Genomic DNA, 22,315 nt, shown 5'->3' with positions numbered 1-22,315 from the left:
CCTCATTGTTTTTTTTTGTTTTTTTGGTTTTTTTTTTTTGGTGGAGTGGAAATCGCGGAACGTCCACAAAAGCCTGGGTCACACAGTAAGCGTTTAGTGTTATTTTCTTATTTTCTTGCCCAGCGGAGGCGTTGGGAGGCACTGGGTGGTTTAATATGTCTTCTCAAGTCACTCTTTTCCACTGCTAACAGGTGGGCTCCAATATAGAGACCCACACAAATGAGAGGCTCTCATCTTGTCCTGTTTTTGGTGGCTCTTTCCAGTACAGTAAATTGGTTTTTGAGCAGCAGAAACATATTAGGTCCAGTAGGTGGAAAAGACTCCACCACTGTACGGTGGTCTTACACATAAAGTCTAGCCTGATGAGTAAAAAGCATCGACTGGAAAGCAAATGAGTCAGGCTCCCAGAACTTTTTGGATTACTATGGCAACAGGGTATTTAGCCAGTCCACTTTGGCTGGTGTGTGCTACAGTGGTGAGGAATGTCAACTATCATGTCTCAGTTGCTTATTAGCTCATAACATGCCCCAGTTTACATACTAATTGTTGCTGGAGAAAATAGCCCTATTTGGGAGTTCCCGTCGTGGCGCAGTGGTTAACGAATCCGACTAGGAACCATGAGGTTGCTCAGTGGGTTAATGATCCGGCGTTGCCGTGAGCTGTGGTGTAAATTGCAGACGCGGCTCGGATCCCGAGTTGCTGTGGCTCTGGCGTAGGCCGGAGGCTACAGCTCAGATTAGACCCCTAGCCTGGGACCCTCCATATGCCGCGGGAGCAGCCCTAGAAATGGCAAAAAGACAAAAAAAAAAAAAAAGAAAATAGCCCTATTTGAAAATGAGCCAGTCACCCATTTCTTGGTATTAAGCCACCTTGGGGCTTTAACAAAAACCCAGTAATTATAGCAATGAAAGCTCTTAACTTTATTGGTACTGGGCAGCTTCTCATTTAATCCTCCCAAGCACATGGTAAGGTTTCCTCATCCCATTTCACAGACGAGGGAGTTAAGTCTAGGGTAGTTGGGGAACGCCCAAGGTCACAGTTCTGAGAAGGAGTGGAACCAGGATGTGGAGTCAGGTGTGCCCAATCCCTAATCCTTGGTCCTTCTTCATTAATACAGGGTTATTTCTTTCTTTAAATCAGAAGAGGCAAAAATTCAAGAGTATCGACCTTTCCTAGTAAGGGTTCTTCCATCTCAAAACCATTGACATTTGGGGGCCAGATAATTCTTTATTTGTCGGGTCAGGGGAGCTGGCATGTGCATTTTAGGATGTTTAGCAGCATCCCTGGTCTGTCCACTAGACACCTGTTGTCCTCACCACCGCTACCACCCCACCTCCCAGTATTGCCCCCTGTTGCCTGGGAGCAAAGCAGGAGAGCTGGGGAGGAATTTGGCCAGTTTAGTACCTTCCTGGAAAAGGACAACTCTTCCATCTCTGACGTCACCGACCCTCCTAGATTTCAGAAGTTCTTAGGAAGTTTTGTTTCTTTCTTTAGTTGTATTCAGAGAGCGCTGTCACCCTTGGCAAGATCTAGTTTTAGAACATTTTCATCATGCCCCAAAGAAACCCTCTCTTACTGATGCCTGGTGTCATTCTGTTGTGATTGGAGACCATGCTTGGGATGATGTCACGCCTCTTAAAGGAAGGTTTTGTTCGGAGGTTCCTTCTGTGGCCTCACACTTGGAGGCTGTTTTGCGTGTCCCCGAGGAGACCGTGTGTTCTGTGCTGTGGCGGGGAGAGTTTCCTGGGCGTCTCAGTCTTGATTTATTCAGCCTCCTTTACGCCTCCAGTGTCCTCGTTGATCTCAGCCTCGTTCTTCTCTCCGTTATTGAAAGTGGGGTCTTGCAGTCTCCAATTCTCATTATTTAAGTGTCTGTTTCTCCTTTCAGTGCTGTCAGTTTTTCCTTCATGTATTTTGCGGCTCTGTTTCTACATGTGCATATGATGTCTTCCTGAGGGTTTGGCCATGTCTTTGTCTTTAGGAACATTTTTTTTGTGTGTGTTAAATTCTATTCATTTGTCTGATATGATTACAGTTGTTCCAGCTCCCTTGATTTGGGGTAGTTTTTTTTTTTTTTTAAAAAAAAAAACCCTCCTTGGTTGTTCTAATGTGTAGTCAGGATTGAGTGTCCCTGCTCGTGGAGGATAAATTAGAAGCTGAGGATTGATATTTTGTTTTTAAAGTCAGCCTATGGCTACCAGGAGGTGACATCCCTCAGATTACGTGATTTCCTGTGACTGGTGTCGAAAGCATCATGGAAACCTCTGGATGCCTCAGGGAAAACTTCCTGGAGCAAGATGGGTTGAGTCCTATTTGGGGAAACAGTTGTTTACAGGTTTCCACGTGACAGGCAGAGCTGCCAGGGGCCACCTCCTTCCTGTCTGTGCCCTATTGACCCCTCCCAACAAAGGGTTACGCCTGCTGTCCTGAGGGAAGGTCCATGGTCTGCGGTATCACCTCATAGGCCTTTCTCTGGAGCTCTTTGCGGGCATTGTTGTAACAACGATCGATCGAGACAAAACCCAAACTCTAACGTTCCTCTGTGGACATGGATGAGTTAGGAGGGGCAGGTAAGAGGGACTGTCAGAGACACTTCCTGGAAGCGAAACAGAACTGAGCTTCCTCTTCACAAGTCTGAGGATGAAGAATATGCACAGAAATTAGGGTTTGTTTCTTTTTTCTTTTTCTTTTTTTGCCACACCTGTAACATATCGAAGTTCCTGGGCGACATGTCAGATCTAAGCTGCAGGTGCAGGCCAACACCACAGCCCCAGCAACACAGGTACGAGCCACATCTGTGACCTGTGCCACAGTTTGCAGCAATGCCAGGTCCTTAACCCACTGAGCGAGGCCAGGGATTGACCTGCATCCTCATGGACACCATGTCAGCTTCTTAACCCTTTGATCCACAACAGGAACTCCACGTTTTATTATTTTAAAAATCTGAGGCAAATAAGGCAATATGGTAGTATCATTTTTCCATTGAGATATAATGCAACACTGGGTCCGAGCCACATCTGCAAGCTACGCCACAGCTTATGGCAAGGCCTGATCCTTAACCCACTGAGTGAGGCCAGTGATCAAACCCCCATCCTCACAGAGGCTATGTTGGGTCCTTAACCTGCTGAACCACAATGGGAACTCCAAGGGTGTTTTCAGAAGGGAATCTAAAGTACAGCACAAATGAACCTTTTCACAGAAAAGAAACTCACGGACTTGGAGAGCAGACTTGTTGCAGAGGGGGAGGGAGTGGGCTGGACTGGGAGTTTGGAGATAGTAGGTGCAAACTACTGCATTTGGAGTGGATGAGCAATGAGATCCTGCTGTATAGCACAGGGCACTATATCTAGTCACTTGTGATGGAACATGGTGAGGATAATGTGAGAAAAAGAATGTGTATTTATGTGTGACTGGGTCACTTTGCTGTACGGTAGAAATTGACAGAATGCTGTAAATCAGCTATAATGGAAAAAATAAAAAATCATTAAAAAAAAAAAAAAAAAGGCAAAACCTCACAGTTTGTCAGGGGCCCAGAGGGTGGGTGAGGGTGAGGGCTCAGAGAAGTAAAACCTTATTTTGGCAAACGTGACCTTCGGTGCTCAGCAAGATGGGAGGTGGTCTGGAAAGGATTCTTCTTTATTTCTTCTTATCAAAGGATCTTTGATCCTCGAATCTGCTCAATGTTTTTTCTTTTGTACTTTTTCTTCTCCTTTCTTAGGCATTGTCCCTTGGATGTCACCTTTCATGGAGTTGGATGATGCCTTTTTTTTTTTTTTTTTTTAAGTATTCTTTTTAAGGTGGAAACCCATTCTGTTCTTACCGTGTCTGTTCCCACATCTGGTCTTAATCCCAGGGACTCTGATCCATTGTCAAGAAGTTTTTCCTCCAAGCGGTGAAAAGCCTCCGGAGGCTACGTTATCTGACCCACATTTATTTTTTATTGTGGTAGAGCTCTTTTCGACTCAAAATTTGTCTTTGGAAGAATCAGTTGGGAATGTCTTGGTTTCCTGTTTATCGAGTCTCTGGAATTTTCATTCCAGTACACATGCCCACAAACATAGCTTCCTACACACCTCCTGCGTGTTATAAACAGCCCAGAAAAGTAACCTGAAAAAACCTTTAGGTTATAAAATAATGTCCTAATTCCAAACGTGCTCACTTGTCTTGCCCTTTTTCCTCTGTCATTCTTCGTAATAAAGTTATTTAGAGGGTGAATTCCCTGATCGTTTATCATGCCTTTTTTCCCTAAAAGCCCAGAGAATATTATAGGCTTGGCTCTCTTCAGTTCCCTCAGGGCTTTGGGGCATGAGGAGAATATTTCCTTGTGGTACAGAGCCTCATAACATCCTCGTGAGTCCATAAACATTGTCTTTATAGGAAACAAATCTGACGTGTCACAGTGTTTTATAAAGATGTCCTCTGGCTCCCAGGAGAAGCACCCTAAATCCTGCTGCCTCGCCACCACCACCTGGGTGCTCTGACTCCTCCCAGATGTCTGTATAAGCCATGCCCATCACAGTTCAAGGCCTTCGTTTTGCGGGAAGGCCCTCTCTCTTCTTTTTCACCTGCACACTCCTCTTCCTCTTCCATGCCCAAATAAAATAACACCGCGAGGTGTGCCGAGCACCGTGGTCCCCCAGGCTGGTGAGGTGTGCTCTTTTTTTAAGTTTGTCTTGCACTCTGGCCACCTCCCCCCAACATTTTTTTTATTGAAATAAAGTTGATTTACAATGTTTCTGGTGTACAGCAAAGTGATTTAGTTATACCTACTATATATATTCTTTTTCAGATTCTTTTCCCTTCTAGGTTAGTACGAGATATTGACTGTAGTTCCCGGTGCTATAAAGTAGGTCCTTATTGTTTATTTACTTTATAGTATATCCATTCCCCACATATTGATCGAACATCTGCTACTGGATAGAAACTGTTTGAAACTAATAGTAATAACTGATAGCTTTAATAATAATAGCTTATAGTATGTGATAATACCACCTTACGCTAAATACCGTATACTACTGTATTTTATGGTGCAACACCAAAGAATAATAATAACTCATATGTAATATGTTTAGTAATAGCTAATGCAGTATAAACTATCATAGCCAATAGTGTGTTCCTGAGGAAGTTCTAAGCAGTTATTATCTTGTCTCATTCAATCCCCACAGCAACCCAGTGAGGTACTGTTATCATCACCGTTTAGTGATAAGGAAATGGAGGCACAGAGAGGTGAATTCACTTTCATTATATCACACAGCCAATAAGTGATCTGAAAGCGCTTGGTTCCGTATTTAAACCCAGGCAGGCTGACATGCAACCCTAACACAGCATTGAAAGGTCAATGTTTATACAGCTTATATAGCTTGTGTCATGCCTCATTGCAGTTATCTTTTTATTGTCCTCTTTTCCTCTTTCTTCTGGGTCAGATTCCTTAGTGAGGAGCTTCTTGCTAGCAGAAGTTGTGTTTGATTCTATTCATAACCCACACACTCGATCTTAGGTGTGCCATAAATAAACTGAGAATTAACGTTAGTGGAACAAATAACTAAGAGAGTAAGGTCTTAACCTAGAAATTATCGTATTAAGTGAACAAAGTCAGACGGAGAAAGACAAATACCGTATGATATCACTTATATGTGGAATTGAAAAAAATGATACAAATGAACTCATTTACAAAACAGACACCAACTCACAGACATGGAAAGCAAATTTTTATAGTTGCCAGAGAGTGGGGGGAGTGGTGGGGAGGGATAGATTAGAATCTTGAGATTAACATATACACGTTAATATCTTTAAAATAGATAAACAATAAGGACCTACTGTATAGCACAGAGAACTATACTCAATATCTTTTTTTTTTTTTTTTTTTTTTTTTTTGTCTTTTTGCCATTTCTAGGGCTGCTCCCACGGCACATGGAGGTTCCCAGGTTAGGGGTCAAATTGGAGCGGTAGCCACAAGCCTACACCAGAGCCACAGCAATGTGGGATTCAAGCCGCGTCTGCAACCTACACCACAGCTCATGGCAACGCCAGATCCTTAACCCACTGAGCAAGGCCAGGGACTGAACCCCGCAACCTCATGGTTCCTAGTTGGGTTTGTTAACCACTGTGCCACGATGGGAACTCCTATACTCAATATCTTATAATAACCTATAATGGAAAAGAATCAGAAAAAGAAAAAACCATTTATATATTTTTGAATCACTTTGCTGTACACCTGAAATTAATATTGCATTGTAAATCAATTATAGTTTAAAGAAAAAAAGTAAGTGGGAGTTCCTGTTGTGGCTCTGTGGGTTAAGAATAGAACTAGAATCCATGAGGTTACGGGTTCCATCCCTACCCCACTCAGTGGGTGAAGGATCCGGCATTGCTGTGAGCTGTGGTGGAGGCCGGCAGCTGCAGCTCCCATTCAGCCCCTAGCCTGGGAACCTCCATATGCCACACTCGCCACCCTTTAAAAAAAAAAAAAAAAAAGTAAGGCCTTAGAAAATGTAAGCATTGCATTGGTCTCCACTTCATTGTTCTCAGGGCCATACATACATATATGTGAAGAAGAACAGTTAGTAGAACCATGAACCATGCAGGGGGTGGGGGTTGGTGGTGGTGGGAGCATTATCGGATCCTTACTAGATATCAGGTGTCACATTGTTTTCTACATGTGGGATCTCACGTTGACGTCTGTGCTAGCTTTATGCGCCCTTTATAGATGGAGATACTGAGGCCAGTGGACATTAAGTGACTTGTCCAGCTGTCATGTGGCAGAACTGGGACAGAAACCCAGACGCTCTCTACCCTGAGCCCTTCTGACCTCTTAGCCCCAAGGCTCTAGACGTCCTATTCTGGTTATAAAAGAGAGGATGTTTAGAAAGAATTTTCTACTTGAATTTCTTGCAAAGCTGTTTCAACTAGATGCCTTCTTCCTGAATTTCTATTCCAGTTGGCTTGTGGTCTTTTGCTCTCTCTGCTCCCCAGTGTGTATCTCTGAAACAGCCAAGATGACATTTTAAGAAGAAGTAATACATTACGATGTCTAAGCCATCAGACAGTGGAGTCCGTTGCGGTGTCATGCGGAGTTGAAGTGCCAGAGCAGGCCAAGGGCTTTCTCACTCAAGCAATAATGTATTTGCAAAGGCTTAGGTTCCAGGCATGGACCTGGCTTGCTGGGCTGTTTGTCATCTGCTTTTGGACCACAGTGAAAGAACTGTTTCTTTCCCTCTCAGACAGCTTAGAGAATCTGGGCCTGTTGCTTTTTAAAAGTCTGCTGTTTTTTTTAAAGGTTGTTTTTACTTTCTTGCCCCCATCTCTGAAGTCATTCCTGACTTTTAAAAAGAACTGTGGTTTGACTTTTTAAAAAATGAACCAGGGGACTGAAAATGGTAGCAATTTAGATCCATTACTTTCTATAGCGTTTTTAGCCAGTGATGGCTGCATCATGTAGGTGGGTTTTCATTTTGGGGGGGGTGTGCAAAGACAATTCAAATTATGCGAATTTTATAATTTGATTTTTTTTTCTAATTTATACTGTGGTGTAGCACTTGTAATTCCCACATCTTTTGTGTGAGCAGAATGGCACTGAGCTCATAGCACATTTCTTATGAGAAATAGAGTTTTGAATTTTTTGGTGTGTGTGTATGCTTTTTGGGGCCACACCCCTGGCATATGGAGGTTCCCAGGCCACAGCTGCTGGCCTATGCCAGAGCCACAACAATACCACCACTCATGGCAATGCTGGATCCTTAACCCACTGAGTGAGGGCAGGGATTGAACCCAAAACCTCATGGTTCCTAGTTGGATTTGTTTCCGCTGCACCACGATGGGAACTCCTGAATTTTTTTAAGTTAAAGAAACAACAGCGGGTACTTCTGCTGATGTAAGAGGCAAGTTCACACTGACCTCTTCATTTCTTCCATTGCTACCTTGTTCCTGCCTCCAGGCCTTTGCACGTGCTTTTCCCTCTGCTTGGAATAGCCTTCTCTCTGCCATCCCACCAGCACTGAACATTCATCCATAGCCTAGCCATCTCCTGTATATCCTCATTTTTTGGGATATACAGAATTTGTGAGTTAATATTAAAAGAATGAATAACTGAGTAAGGCCTCAGACTGTCTAAGCATTACATTGCTTTGCATTTGATCTGTGTCGGGGGTGTCCCTGCTGAGGCTGATTTCCCTGAGAAGGCTTTTTGACATCAGCCTCCTTCCTAAATTGAGATTAGATGCCCTCTAGCTCCCCCATCTGAGCACTCACAGCATTGCATGCAGAGGCTCATTTCAGCTGCTGCCTCCTCATCAGTTATAGAGTGCTGTTGAATCACTACAACTGACTCAGGACCTGACAGATTGTAGCATGCTCAGAAGAATTTTGTTCTTTGCCAAGAGAGGGCAATAAAAAAAATATTGGCCCCTCAAACCCTATTTTGTATGGTGCACAGGTGAAGTGTAAATCCTTTAAAAGTAGATCTGGTTAAGAGTTTTAAAGTTCTAAAAGGGCCTATTTGAAGAGAGCCCACTGCTTTTTGAGGAAAACACAGTTATTTTGTATCTGGCATCTGGGAAGAACAGGGAAACTGTTGAAAAGGGGAAAGCGCATAAAGAGGCCTGTGGTTTCCTTGTAGGTATTCTTCTCATGGTAACTACACCATCTGCGATGTCTTAAACTTGACTCGAGGGAGTGCTTATCAGAGCAGACCCCGCACTGGCCTGGTAGCCAGAATTCTTACAGTGGCCGCTGGTCTTTACAGCGGCAACGTCAGGAAGAAAGGAATGATGAGGTCCTTTGCTCTCTGGGCATAGATGGGGGTAGAATCTATTCAAGAAGGGTATTCAGACTGGTGTTCATTGGAATTCACCATGTGCTTAATGAAAATGCAGAGTCCCCAGAAGAGAGGCCCAGGAATCTGCATTTTCACAAGCACCCCTGGGTATTCTGCTGTAGGCGGATCACTGGACCGCTCTTCATAAAACAGTGCTCTACAAGGTGGGAAATTCTGGAGAAACATTGGTTAAGTGGGACAATCCTTGGAGCGAGATGCTGCCTCTGGCAGGGTCCTAGGACAGAGGGGAGAGCACAGACTGAGCACGTGAGCTCAAGGAGCAGAGCTCTTGGAGGGAGGGACACTTTGTATCAGCCCGTGATTAGTGTAACCGGGGAAACCAGTTCCAGCAAAGACTGTTGCTCCGTGCCCCCTGCAACTTTAAAAAGATGAAAAGAAGAGTCATGGTTTCCTTGACTGGATAGGAATGTCCCCCACTCTGCAAAGTAATGCAATACACAGATGTTAAAATGAAGAGAGACAGAGATAGATGGAGCATAACAGCACCTGCAGCAGCGAAGGGCCAGGGTAATGTACACCCAAGGGCTGTTCCCAGCCTGTGTGCCAGGAAGACCATGGCCAGCAGCTGCCAGCCAGCCCACCTCAGGCATTCCTGGGCTGGAGGCTTTTCCTGTAGCCATCTGTGGCCAGAAAAGAGTACCAGTTCCTCAGGGAGGAGACAGCGGAGGATCAAAAGGATCCCCAAATGTGAAATATGCATAGCCTTTGACCTAGCCATTAACCTTAAAGAGATTCTGTACCAGTGGGAAAAGTCATGTATGCATCTGGATGTGCATCTTTTTTAATTGAAAACACCCCAGATGTTCATCAATAATGGGACCTAGGGGTCCACAAGATGTAGTAAAATTATTGTTGCCCATTAAAAGTCATGGTGTGGACCTATGGTCATTGACATGAAAAGATGTCACGTATATATTTTTAAGTGGCAAAAGCAGGGTTCGGAATAGCGTAGTATTTTATGATTGTATTTAAGTAAAACTGTATGCTCAGACTTTTATTTATTTATTTATTTTTATTTTTATTTTTTTTGTCTTTTTGCTATTTCTTGGGCCGCTCCCTCGGCATATGGAGGTTCCCAGGCTAGGGGTCCAATCGGAGCTATAGCCACCGGCCTACGCCAGAGCCACAGCAACGCGGGATCCGAGCCACGTCTGCAACCTACACCACAGCTCACGGCAACGCCGGATCCTTAACCCACTGAGCAAGGGCAGGGACTGAACCCGCAACCTCATGGTTCCTAGTCGGATTCGTTAACCACTGCGCCGCGACAGGAACTCCAGACTTTTATTTATTAATTTAGGTAGCAGTTATTGAGTGACCTATGTACCAGGCACTTTGGGGGGCCCTGTGGGTAGAGCAACAAACAATGGTCCTTTGCTGCTTAGAAGTGAGGTGTTTGGACCCAGCAGCATGGACTGCGCCCTTGAGCCTGTTAGGAATGTGGAATCCTAAGCTCCATTTTTGACCTAAAGCATTTTAATGAGGTCCTAGGCCATCTGTTTGTACACTGTAGTTGGAGAGACCGTGCTTCTGGAGCATGTTTACTAAAATGGCCACAGTGGATTTCCCTGGGTGGCAGTCATTTGGGATAATTTTTACATTGCCTTTGTCCATCTCTCATCATTTGAATTTTTCACAGCGAGCTATGTTTTGAGTTTACAAAGCAGGGATGCTAATTTTGCAGAAGAGCAGAAGGCTCCTGCTTCTGGCTCTGTGGGTTGTCTCTGGCACACACTGGCAGGGTCCTGGAGCAGGGAGTGGAGGCAAGCAGAGGATGGAGGGGACGGCTGTGGCTCATTTGGGCCACCACAGAGATCTGAAAGAGAGACCCTGAATCCTCGCAGCTCTGGCTGGAGCTTTTGCCACAGCCTGAGAGATGCTGCAGATCAGATGAGCTGAGTTCTGGCTGAACAGAGAGGCTCTGGCCCTGCAGCTCCTTTTGTGACATTGTTACATGGGAGAGTCTGGACCAGCCCCCATGGACAGCAGGCCTGTGCTGCTGCCGGATCCTTCATCCTCTGGGACCAGTGAGCAGCCCTAAGCCCTGCCTGGGCAGGTTGGGAGGCACAGGCATGATGCGTGGTGCGGTGTTTCTATCCTAGGCTTGGGAAGTTCTGGCCATGGGGAAGCAGGTGTGGGCGTTCAGTGTCCTGAGCCCGTCTCTTGAGGTCTCTCCAGAAACTGATCCCTGATGAGTTTAGCAGGGTGGGACCCTATAGCACCCCGCCTCAGTAATTCAACTATCCTTGAAAGAGGGCAGGCCTAGGGGCATGAGAATTGGATTCCAGACCAGTCTGGTCCTAAGTGAACGATGTGACTTTTGCAAGTCTCAGATCACCTCCTTGGGCCTCAGTTTTCTCTTCTGTAGAATGTGAGAACTAGTCATTGAGTCAAGCTCTGTGGACTTCCCGCTGTGCCCCAGATGTTATGCATCTGAAGATTGGGTCTTTGTTCCGAGAGTGTCGCAACCTGGTGACACTGGGACCTCTCTTGGTTTCCCTCTAGTTCTGACACGATCCCCAAATATTGGCCCGGGGCCATGTCCTGCTTGCATCATGGATGCCAATGAAGCTTTTCATTTAGGGCAATAGTGGGTAGAGGTTATTGCAAGATTTGCTCATGACCTTGCTGGTTAAAAAGAAAAAAAATGGTCATTGTGTTTGTCCTTCCTCCACTCCCGTTTGGTTTTTTTAAAAATGTTTTATTTTGCTGATCTGTGAAATCCAGAACTGTGACAATCAGGTCCTTGAAGAGAGGTGGATTCAAGCGTGCAGTGGGCTGGAGTCACCCTGCCTGCCTTTGTCAGGGCAGTTTTGGACCCAGAGTCAGTCTTCCATTTCTGCCAGGGGCTACTGAGTTTCCTGCTGAAACCTCCCTTTCGTGGAAATGGGGGTGAGCTGAGGACAATCCAGACTTTGTCCAGGACCCCCTGAGCCCCACGGTGGGTTGTGCAGGCAGGGAGGAGCTGACAGCTGCTGTCAGCGGCGGGCTTCCTCTGAGCCTCTGCCAGGCCCTCGGCTGGCCGCCTGTGATCTGCCTTGCCTCGCCGTTGCCTGAGCAGGCATCTGCCGATGCAGATGTAAATCAGAACAGGACGGGCTCCCTGACAGAGACAGCAGCTGAGCATCACTGGCAAGGCAGGGTGTCTCGTTAGTGATTCCTGAAGAGGGTGCAGGGCCAAGGCCAGAGTGGTGGTTTGTTGAATGGGAGCTCATGCATTTATAATTACTCTTATTCTCTTTCTCTTTCTTTGTCTCATAAAGTCTGAGTCCTTTGGAGCTTGGCTGGGCCTTAGAAGTATTTACAGAGGCAGTAGACTGGATGAGTCAAGAAGTAAGGTTTGAGGGAGTTCCCGCTGTGGTACAGTGAGTTAAGGATCTGGCATTGCTGCAGCTGCAGATTGAATTTGAATTTGATCCCTGTCCCGGGAACTTCCAAATGCCATGGGTGTGGCCAAAAAAAAAAAAAAGTAAGATTTGAGACTTGACTCTGTTTATTAGTAGCAGGGGGCACATTTACTTCCGGACCTCAGTTTTCTTATGTGTAAAATGGGTTTTCGTGAGGAGTAAAGGTGATATCTGTAAAACATAGAGCACAGTGCTCAGCCCATATGAAGCACTGAGTAAATGCTAGCTGTGATTCCCCAGCCCTAATCTCTCCTTTTATAGGCTCATTCGTATATTCGGCAAGTATTTATTACGTACCTGCAGTAGGCCATGTATAGTGCAGCTCCTTGGAAAGGATTCAAGTGAGTGTGTGCATATTAGTCAAACAGCACAGCCAAAAGCCAATGACGTCCCTCCTAGGAAGGAAAAGGAACAAGCAGATAATGGCTCTCATGCTCGAGGGTGGGGATTGGGGTTTTTCCTGTAGACGGTGCACTGGTTAAGGAGACCTAAATAAATAGAGGAGCGAGCCACGCCGACCCTGGAGGGAAGGCAGGCAGAGGGAACCGAAGCTGCTTGGTGGGCTCGAAGAGGAGGTGGGAGGACAGCGTAGCCAGAGCACAGCAAGTGGGTAGGCATGAAATCGGATGGGTCCCCTGGAGCTGCATGATGCTGTGATGGAGGCTGTAGCTTTTCCGAAGTTCTAGAGTGATGTTCTGAATGGAGGAGTGACGTCTTAGGTTTCCAGGGAAATGCTCTCATGTTAGATGGCAAAGCCTATAGGCAGCCTTTCTTCCCTGATCCCTGAAAAGGTGACCAGAGCAGGCTGGCCGGTCCTCTCATTCGAACATCTATCCCTGGATCTTGGCAGTGACTGCTGTTACTGTGGCATCTGCTTCATAGTGACTGTTTGTTTCCCACATCTGTTCTACATTTATTAATTGGAATTCTTCTGGAAGATGTAACTTTCCCTTCTCCCTCATTTATGTATTTATTCAACAATTGTGGGTTACCGTCTAATACCACTATTGTCTTGTTGCTCAGATTGTTCTAGCTTTGGCCACTGGGAGCTCCTGTAGGTTGACTCCCGTGTCCTTTCAACGTGCCTCCATCATATTTTAAGCAATTTTTACTTTCTGGCAACAAAAGGTACCCCAGATCCATCTTGTATTTTCCCCCAAGAACCAACCACTTCTCCGAGGAGTGCTGGTTCTCTTTATTCATTAATGATATTTAGAAACCAAGATCCGGGCTGGCTAAGCAGATGGAGCTGGGAAATATATGCATGTACATGGACCAACGCACGCACACAGATCTATATTTCTGTCTTCCTATCTGTCTGTCTGTCTATCCGTCTAATCTTTATAAACCTTGAGTTCACACTGATGCCTTCAACTCCAGTCCACTCAGGATTCACTTTAGTCTTGTCACTTTCTTTATTTGTAATTTCTTCTTCCAATAATGAGAAACCTTGCTCTTAGTATCTGTAATATACTTACGTATTTGTTCAATCCTAGTTCATACAAAAGGCAGTTTCAAAAGTGCTGATTCATATCCCTGTGAGAAACAAATATAACTGGAGTATTTATGAACAGTGCTTTTCTTTGGCATTAGGGAATCTAGGCAAAATAATGTTTTCCAGAATTACTTAGGCTAGTTCTTTTCTTCCCCATTTCCTTCAGAGTGGAGGTATTATTCATCTATAATACAGCTTGTTCATTTGTTGCTGTTTGTATCTCATAGAGTCCCCCTCCCCCAACACACACACACACACACACACACACACACACACGGTTGATTTTAATTGTTTACCTTTTGAGTTTGTGGACTATTATCATGGTTCTAAGAGTCCGAGCTATGGAAGTAAACTCAGAGAATTCTGTACTCCTCATCCTGACACCTCATTGCACTCCCATTTCCCATTCTTTCCAGTGCTGTCCTACCTGCCCCCTGTAAGTAACCAGCCCTTTAGTTTCTGGTTCATCCTTCCTATATATTTTTTTTCTTTTTTGTCTTTTGTCTTTTTAGGGCTGCACCTGCAGCATATGGAGGTTCCCAGGCTAGGGGTCTAAGCTAGGAGGTACAGCTGCTAGCTTACATCATAGCCACAGCAACTTAGGATGAATGCCGGATCCTTAACCCAGTGAGCGAGGCCAGGGATCAAACCCACGTCCTCATGGATACTAATTGGGTTTGTTAACCACTGAGCCATGATGGGAGCTCCCTTTCCAGTATATTTTTTGCACAGGTGAGCCAATACGTATGTGTTTTCTTAGGTCCCCTTCTTCTTCCATATGGAGGGGTAAATTCTATAGTTACTCTTTTGTAGTTTGCTTTTTGCCCTTAACAGTATATCCTAGAGATCACTTCCTATCAGTTTATAGAGATCTTCCATAATGAGCTTTTTAAACTTTGGTAATCAGAAAAAGAATTAGCATCCCAAAGATCAATTTTAAAATTTTACTTGTAAAATTTTAAGGCTTACCTTGGAGTTCCCACTGTGACACAGGGGTTAAGGATCAGCTTTACTGTAGCTGTAGCATAGGTTGCAGCTTTACCTTGGATTTGATCCCTGGCCTGGGAACTTCCATATGCCATGGGTGTGGCCAAAAATTTTTTTTTAGATAATAAAAAATAAAATTATATAAGCCTAGTGATGATGATGATGATGACGATGATAAATAACAAAAGCTCTACATTAATTGAGCACCTACTCTATGCCATGCTCTGTGCTAAGCATTTTATTTAGATGATTGCACTGAATCCTTCCTGGAGCTCTATGAGGTAGATGTTAACAGCAGTTTTTTGAGGAGAAGACTGAGGCTCAGTAATATTTAGAAACTTGCCTGAGGTCATAAGAAGTAGAGCCACAGTTTGAACCTAGGATCCTCTCCCAAGTTTGTGCTCTTCGCTATTACAGTATTTTCAGGTTAAAACAAAGCCATTGAGGTTTTTTAAACCTGGGCACGTCCCAGGCCTTAAAACCCCTGTCAACTGTGTATCAGCCGCTGCCAGAATTGGCATGTTAGTGATGGCAGGAACATGAAGGTAATTTACTGCCTGTTTGTTCCAAAGAAATAGCTCTTCCTTCGTAAGGACCATGGTCCTCCCTTAAGACAGGAGACAAGAGGGATGCTAGGTGGGGCCTGCTGCCTGGGATGTAGCAGTAGATCCCGTCTCACCTCGTAATCACAGGCCAGAGCAGCCAGCCCGTTGACAGGAAAGTCTGTTACCCCACAGGGCTGTTTGGTTAGCAGGACACTCAATCAAGCCTGAGGTAACAGCAGTTTCTGTTAAAACTGTATAGCAGGAGTGGAAAGATTCCTTTGAGCAGGAGTCTGGCTTCTGTTGTGCGAAGCGACAGCCTCTGGCAGTGAGGCCATGCTGTTGAGAGCGTGGCTTGAGGACTCTCAGTGCTGAGGGCCTCACCCCAGCACCAATTTTCTAGCTCTGTAACTGTGGGCAAGTCGCCTCACCTCTTCAAAGCACATCTGTGAAATGGGGATAAGAACCACACACGTCTTTGTCAGGAGTCCCCCAGACCACCTCCGGTTTCGATGATTTACTAGAAGGATGCATTGAACTCAGCGTACAGTCATACCCACGGCGATGATTTATTCCAGCGAAAGGATACAGAGCAAAACCAACAAAGGAAAAAGGTGAAGGAGTGAAGTCAGAGGAAACCAGGTCCAGGCTTCCAGGACCCTCTCCCAGTGCATTCACACGGGAGGCACTTAATTCCCCCATCAACCCATGTGACATCACATGTGGAATGTTTTCTCCCACGGAAGCTCGTTAGAGACTCAGCGCCCAGGGTTTTTATTGGGGGCTGGTCACGCAGGCCGCCTCGCCCAGCGTGTACCAAAATCTCAGACTCCCAGAAGAAAGGAAGGTGTTGAGCGTAACTGGAGTCTTTGTATGAATAGTTTAAGCACAGTGAGCCATTCTCACAAGAGAATGGTGGGAAGCCTGCCGAGATCCTAGATCCCAGATGCGGGCCACACAAGAGCCAACGCTGCAAGGAAGCTTTTCTAAGGACAGCAGCCTCAGGCCTCTTAGGTCAGCCACTCTTTCCTGCTCACCCTCCCACAGAGCAGTTGCCTGGTGGATTAAGTGAGAGGATGTGCAGCTCTGGGCATACTGCCTGGTTAGTAAACACTCACCAAATGTAAACGCTTACTTTGACGATCCGGGTATGAATTTCGAGCGGGTCTCCAGCACCCTGAGAGCAAGCTCCGTCCGTCACCCATCCACTCACTCGTTCATTCCTTTGTTTGGCACATGTTGATTGAGCCCTTTGGGTGCAGGAACTGCGTTTGGCCTCTTTGGGACCTTTGTAGGCGGGATTAGCCACTCCCTTCCTGGAGCTGGATGCACGTGGGCTTCCAGTCTGGCTGGGATTGGAGGTGGGTGGAGGTGGTAAGAGACGCTGGACAGTTCAAGGCAGATGTAAGAGGACCAGATGGCACGCTCCGAGCTCTCAGAATGGGTCTGCAGTGGTTGGAAAACTTCTCCTGACTTGTCGCTCTTTGTCTTGTTTGTCCTCCTGCAGCCAAGGCTAAATCGAAATGTGGCCCCACCTTCTTCCCCTGTGCCAGCGGCATCCACTGCATCATCGGCCGCTTCCGGTGTAACGGGTTTGAGGACTGTCCCGACGGCAGCGACGAAGAGAACTGCAGTAAGTGCTAGGGGCTCCCTGCTCCTTCCCGCTGCCGGACACCCCCAGGATGCTCACTGTCATCTTGGTGCTTCTTACATCCACGGGCTCAGCGGGCTCAGGCATTTTCGGTTGTCACCTAGAATCTGTTCCTTACCACTGCTTTCTGGCGTGATGTGGGGATGCTCAGCTACTATTTATCAGAGCCACTGCTAAGGGCACAGGGCCTGGGACATACTTTGGTTTGAACTTTTACCATGGTTCTGCAGGCGCAGGTGTGCTATCCCCATCAGCAGGTACAGAGAGGTCAGTGAACTTGTCCAGTGTCACACAGCTCATCAGTAGCAGAGCCAGTTCTAGGCTCATTCAGACCCTGATCTGATTGTCTCTCCCACCCAATACCTCATTTGCTTTCCTTCTCACTTTGAATTCTTTTAAAAAAAGATGTTTGTATATTATATACATGCTATAAGAATATGCTCTTCAAAAAAAAAAATCCAAACCATATTGAAAGTTAAAGTTTTCCTTGGCTTCTGACTACCCTGGTTCCTTTTACCTGCTGTATAATATTCTATGGCATCAATACACAGACAGACACTTCCCTTGTTCTCTCTTTACCACCTGCCTCTGAGCAGTCTTGGTGTTGAAGCTCACCTCACTACTCCTTTGCCTGGATACACCAGTCCCTTCTTTGTCTGCATCTCTGTGTCCAGATTCACACTCAGCAGCTTCTATGACCTTCAAGGGTCCCTTTCTCACCTTTCATACTGTTCCAGCCTCCGAGCAATTTGTACCTGCTGCTGGTCCCTCTGGTCACTCCTTACTGTTTATTCTCTTTCTTTTCCTCTTAAATAATTAGACTGCTGGAGTCTTTTTTTCTTTCTTTCTTTCTTCCTTTTAGGGCTGTTCCTGCAGCATATGGAAGTTCCTGGGCCAGGGGTTGAATAGGAGCTGCAGCTGCTGGCCCATACCATGGCCATGGCATGGCAACACCAGATCCGAGCTGTGTCTGTGACCTGTACCACACCTCAGGGCAATGCTGGATCCTTAACCCACTGAGCGAGGCCAGGGATCGAAGCTGCATCCTCACAGACACTATGTCAGGTTCTTAACCCACTGAACCACAATGGGAACGTCAGAACCTTTCTAACTGTAGTTGGCTCTGGACAGATTTACTTGTTTACTTTCTGCATTTACATTAAAAAAAAAAAGTTTGTTTGGAGTTCCTGCTATGGCACAGGGGGTTAAGGATCCAGCATTGCTGCAGCTGTGGCATAGGTTGTAGCTGTGACTCAGATTCTGTCGCTGGCCTGGGAACTTCCATATACCATGGGTGTGGCCTAAATAAATAAATAAATTACAATGAAAACCTTTTTTTCTTTTTGATTCTTGTAAAGAACTTGCAAAATATAGAAAAGTATAAAGAAGGGAGTTCCCATTGTGGCACAGGGGAAACGAATTCTACTAGGAACCATGAGGTTGTGGGTTCGATCCCTGGCCTCTCTTAGTGGGTTAAGGATCCGGCATTGCTGAGCTGTGGTATAGGTCGCAGGTGTAGCTGGGATCTGATGTGGCTGTGGCGTAGGCTGGCAGCTGTAGCTCCCATTCAACCCCTAGTCTGGGAACTTCCATATGCCGTGGGTGTGACCCTAAAGAAAAAAAAGAGAAAAGCATAAAGAGGAGAGCACAACTGTTACTATGTGGGCTGTTGTGTGATAGTCATCACCCCCAGCCCATCTGTATGTGGTTCTCTAATTGCAATGCCCTCTCTTCATTGTGACCATTTTCTCATGTTACTAATTTTTTTCAAAACATAAGTTTTAATGCTGTTGGTGGTGGGATACATTGAATTTCCCCTACCCTGCTGGTTCTGTTCTAAGTCCCTGAATCGGAGGGTGACTGCTCTCATGTTCTTTATGTCCTTCCAGGGAACAATCATTGTGCACTCTCCCAGGAGGGATCCGGAGAGTTTATAACTCTTCCTGGTGCTTCCTCCTCCTGCTTTATTTCATCTTATGGGTCTCAAATGGCAGAGATATAGCAGAGCTGCTAGGTTGTTGTGTGGTTAGTAGAGTGGCTGGACTCAGCTTAGCAGGGACAGTGCGTGTCATGCCCAGGGGAGGGGACTGACTGAGCAAAGTGACTCTGGAGCTGGGGTCGGGCCTCAGCTTTGTGTTCTGCCCTAAGGAAGTGTGAGTCTGGCATCTTACATCATCCCCGTGCACAGTGATTTTCTCTACAGTGGGGGTACTAACAGCCTTCTTTCCGAGTTTATTGTGAAAACTAGACGAGATAATATCTGCAAAGTGCTTAGTGTGGTGGCTGGCCATAGTCGTTGACTTTAAAAATACACAATCGCTTCAAACAAAACTGAGTGGGAAGTTCCTGTCATGGCTCAGTGGTAAAGAACCCGACTAGAATCCTTGAGGATGAGGATTCAGTCCCTGGCCTCGCTCAGTGGGTTAAGGATCCGGCGTTGTCCTGAGCTGTGATATAGGTTGCAGACACGGCTTGGATCTAGCGCTGCTGTGGCTCTGGTGCAGGCCGGCAAGAGCTCCAATTAGACCCCTAGCCTGGGAACCTCCATTTGCTGTGGGTGTGGCCCTAAAAGGACAAAAAGACAAAAAATAATAATAATGATAATTAATAATAATAATAATAATAAAAGAAAATAAACCAAACTGAGTGATTAAGGGGAAGGTTGTATTTATCAGGGTTCTGCCTTTGGTTTGGGATGGCTAGAGACATACTCCTTTTATACAAGCATAACCTCTGAGATACAGCTGGTTTGGTCCCAGAACACCCCAATAAAGTAACTATTGCAGAAAGCAAGTCACACAAAGGTTTTAGTTTCCCAGTGCATATAAAAGGTATGTTTACCCTATGTGGTAGTCTTGTATTCTGTCTAGAAAAAGTGGTCTACGTACTTAATTAACACAAAACAAAAAAATTACAGTGGTGACATCAAAGGTCACTGATCACTGTAACAAGTATAATAATAATGAAAAAGTTTGAGTTACCTACATGTGACACAGAAACTCAAAGTGAGCAAATGCTATTGGAAAAATGTTGCTGATAGGTCTGCTCAATGCAGGAAATTCACTCAGCTTCAATTTATTAAAAAATGCACTATCTTCAAAGTGCAATAAAGTGAAGTGCAATAAAAGCAGGTATGCCTGCATTTCACTCAGTCCTTTTGTAAATGGGTATCGGCTTGATCTCAGCTTCTTACTGTCCATGGGGATCTTCTCATGTAAGGGGGGGACTTTATGTGTGTCGCCATACTAGAGAGTAATTCAATGGCAATAGAGGTAAGTGATGCATTATAATATGTACTTTCTAAATGATTGTGTCTTCCTCTGTACTGTCTGCCATAATTAAAGATCCTGTATGATTTAAATGTTTGGGTATTGGTCTTTAGGGGTGTAAATGAGTAAATTATACCTATTCTAAATTAGATTCACCGTTGGAAAAGAGTAGTTCCAACTCACTGTTTTGAAAACTGGTATAAAAATGGACAGAATCAAGCACGTATCCTCCCTTTCAAATAGGAACTGTTCTTCTGAGTAATTAACTAGCTGAGTTGGGAAAATTCTTTTTGAAAGAATATCAGCTAATAGCAGAATGAGAACATTAGCGTTTGTCTGTGTTTTAACCCCTGATGGAGAAATGGATCAACAGTGGCTACTAAAACCATTAGATGAAAAATTGATAGGGAGCTTTATAATGGATGGATCAGGCAGAAAAGTCCTAAAACCAGCAGTCAGTCTTCTCACAGACAGCTTTGAATCGATATTGCAGCACTTCAAGTGGACCGTAGAACCTTGTCACTCTGCGGATCTCTTTGTAGTATAGTTGTTTTAAGGACTACATCTGCGTACATTAAAAACCCCCAAAAGACAGTGTTTTAACTTTTGCTTTAACATTTCAACTGTATTTTAAAGAACTCCAGAAGAGAACAGTCATCAATTTATTTACCATTTCGGTTGCTCTTCCTTCACTTCTGATGTTCCAAGTTTTTTCTCCTAATGACATTTTCCTTCTGTCTGAAGAACTTCCTGTAGCAATTCTCTTTAAAACAGGTCTGCTGGCAACAGATTCTCTTCCTTCATCAGAGCATGTCTTTATCTCACCTGCATCCCTGAAGGATATTTTTACAACATCTAGAATTCTGGGGTGACAGTTCTTTTCTTTAAAGCCCCTTTAACATGTTGGCGTTCCCATCATGGCGCAGCGGAAACAAATCCGACTAGGAACCACGAGGTTGCAGGTTCGATCCCTGGCCTCGCTCAGTGGGTTAAGGACCCGGTGTTGCCGTGAGCTGTGGTGTTGCCATGGCTATGGCGTAGGTCTGTGGCTACAGCTCTGATTAGACCCCTAGCCTGGGAACCTCCATATGCCATGGGTGCCGTCCTTAAAAGACAAAAATAAGTAAATAAATAAATAAAATGTTGTACCACTTCCTTCTGGCTTCTCTCGTTTCCAGTGAGAAGTGTGCAGTTGTCTAAATTTTTTATTTAAATCCCTTAGAGAAGACACCATTTTTCTGTGGCTGCTTTGAAGATTTTTTTCAGCCATTAGATGATCGTGTTTCTGGGTGTGTGGATTTCTTTGAGTTTATCCTGTTTAGGATTCTCTTTGAATCTGTAGGTTTTTGTCTTTTGCCAGACTTAGTACATTTTCAGCTGTTCCTTCTATTTCTGTTTTTAATTGGACTATAGTCAATTTACAATCCTCTTTCTCATTTTCTTATGGAATTCTCATACAATTTTAGATCTCTGAAGCTCTATTTACTTTTCAGTCAGTCTTTTTTTCTCTTTATTGTCCCGATTGGATCATTTGGGGGGGGCAGGTCTGCAGCATGTGGAAGTTCCCAGGCCAGAGATTGAACCCACACCATGGCACTTGCTGCAGTCACAACACTGGATCCCCAATCTGCTGTGCCACAAGGGAACTCCCAGCTTGGATGATTTTTACTAATCTTTTGTCAGGTTTACTTTTTCCTCTGTCATCTCCAATCTGCTTTCGAGGCCAGACAATGTGGTTCTTTTTTATTTCAATTACTGTATTTTTCAGTTCTGAAATTTCCTTTTGGTTCTTTATGTCTTGTGTTTCTTTGCTGAGACTTTCTATTTTCTATTTGTTTTGAGAGTGTTTGTGATTGCTTATTAGAGTATTTGTTATGACAGCTGCTTTAAAATGTTTGTCATAGAATTCCAACATCTGCCTTATCTTGGTTGATTGTCTTTTCCCATGAGAGTTGAGATTTTCCTTTTTTTTTTTTTTTTTTGGTTTTTTTTTTTTCATATGCTCAGTAATTTTGGATTATATTCTGGGTATTTTGATTATTCTGTATGACACTTTGGGTTTTGTTTAAATCCCACAGAGAGGGCTTATATTTTTGTTTTAGTGACAGATGACCTTCTTGGGTCAGGCCAC

General features: G+C 44.8%; 1 protein-coding gene across 9 annotated transcripts in view; it reads left to right on the top strand.

Moving 5' to 3' along the window:
- Positions 1-22,315, top strand: part of LDLRAD3 (low density lipoprotein receptor class A domain containing 3) — a 279,936-nt gene that overhangs the window by 125,187 nt on the left and 132,434 nt on the right. For all 9 annotated transcript variants that reach the window (XM_021083187.1, XM_021083185.1, XM_021083192.1 and 6 more), the window contains one exon: positions 16,772-16,897. In XM_021083187.1, the coding sequence (XP_020938846.1) occupies positions 16,772-16,897 (126 nt within the window). The remainder of the gene's footprint in view (positions 1-16,771; positions 16,898-22,315) is intronic.

The sequence above is a fragment of the Sus scrofa genome, chromosome 2, assembly GCF_000003025.6.
Source record: "Sus scrofa isolate TJ Tabasco breed Duroc chromosome 2, Sscrofa11.1, whole genome shotgun sequence".
Lineage (NCBI taxonomy): Eukaryota > Metazoa > Chordata > Mammalia > Artiodactyla > Suidae > Sus > Sus scrofa.
Note: the sequence above shows the minus strand (reverse complement) of the source record. Positions and strands in the feature narration are given on the sequence as shown.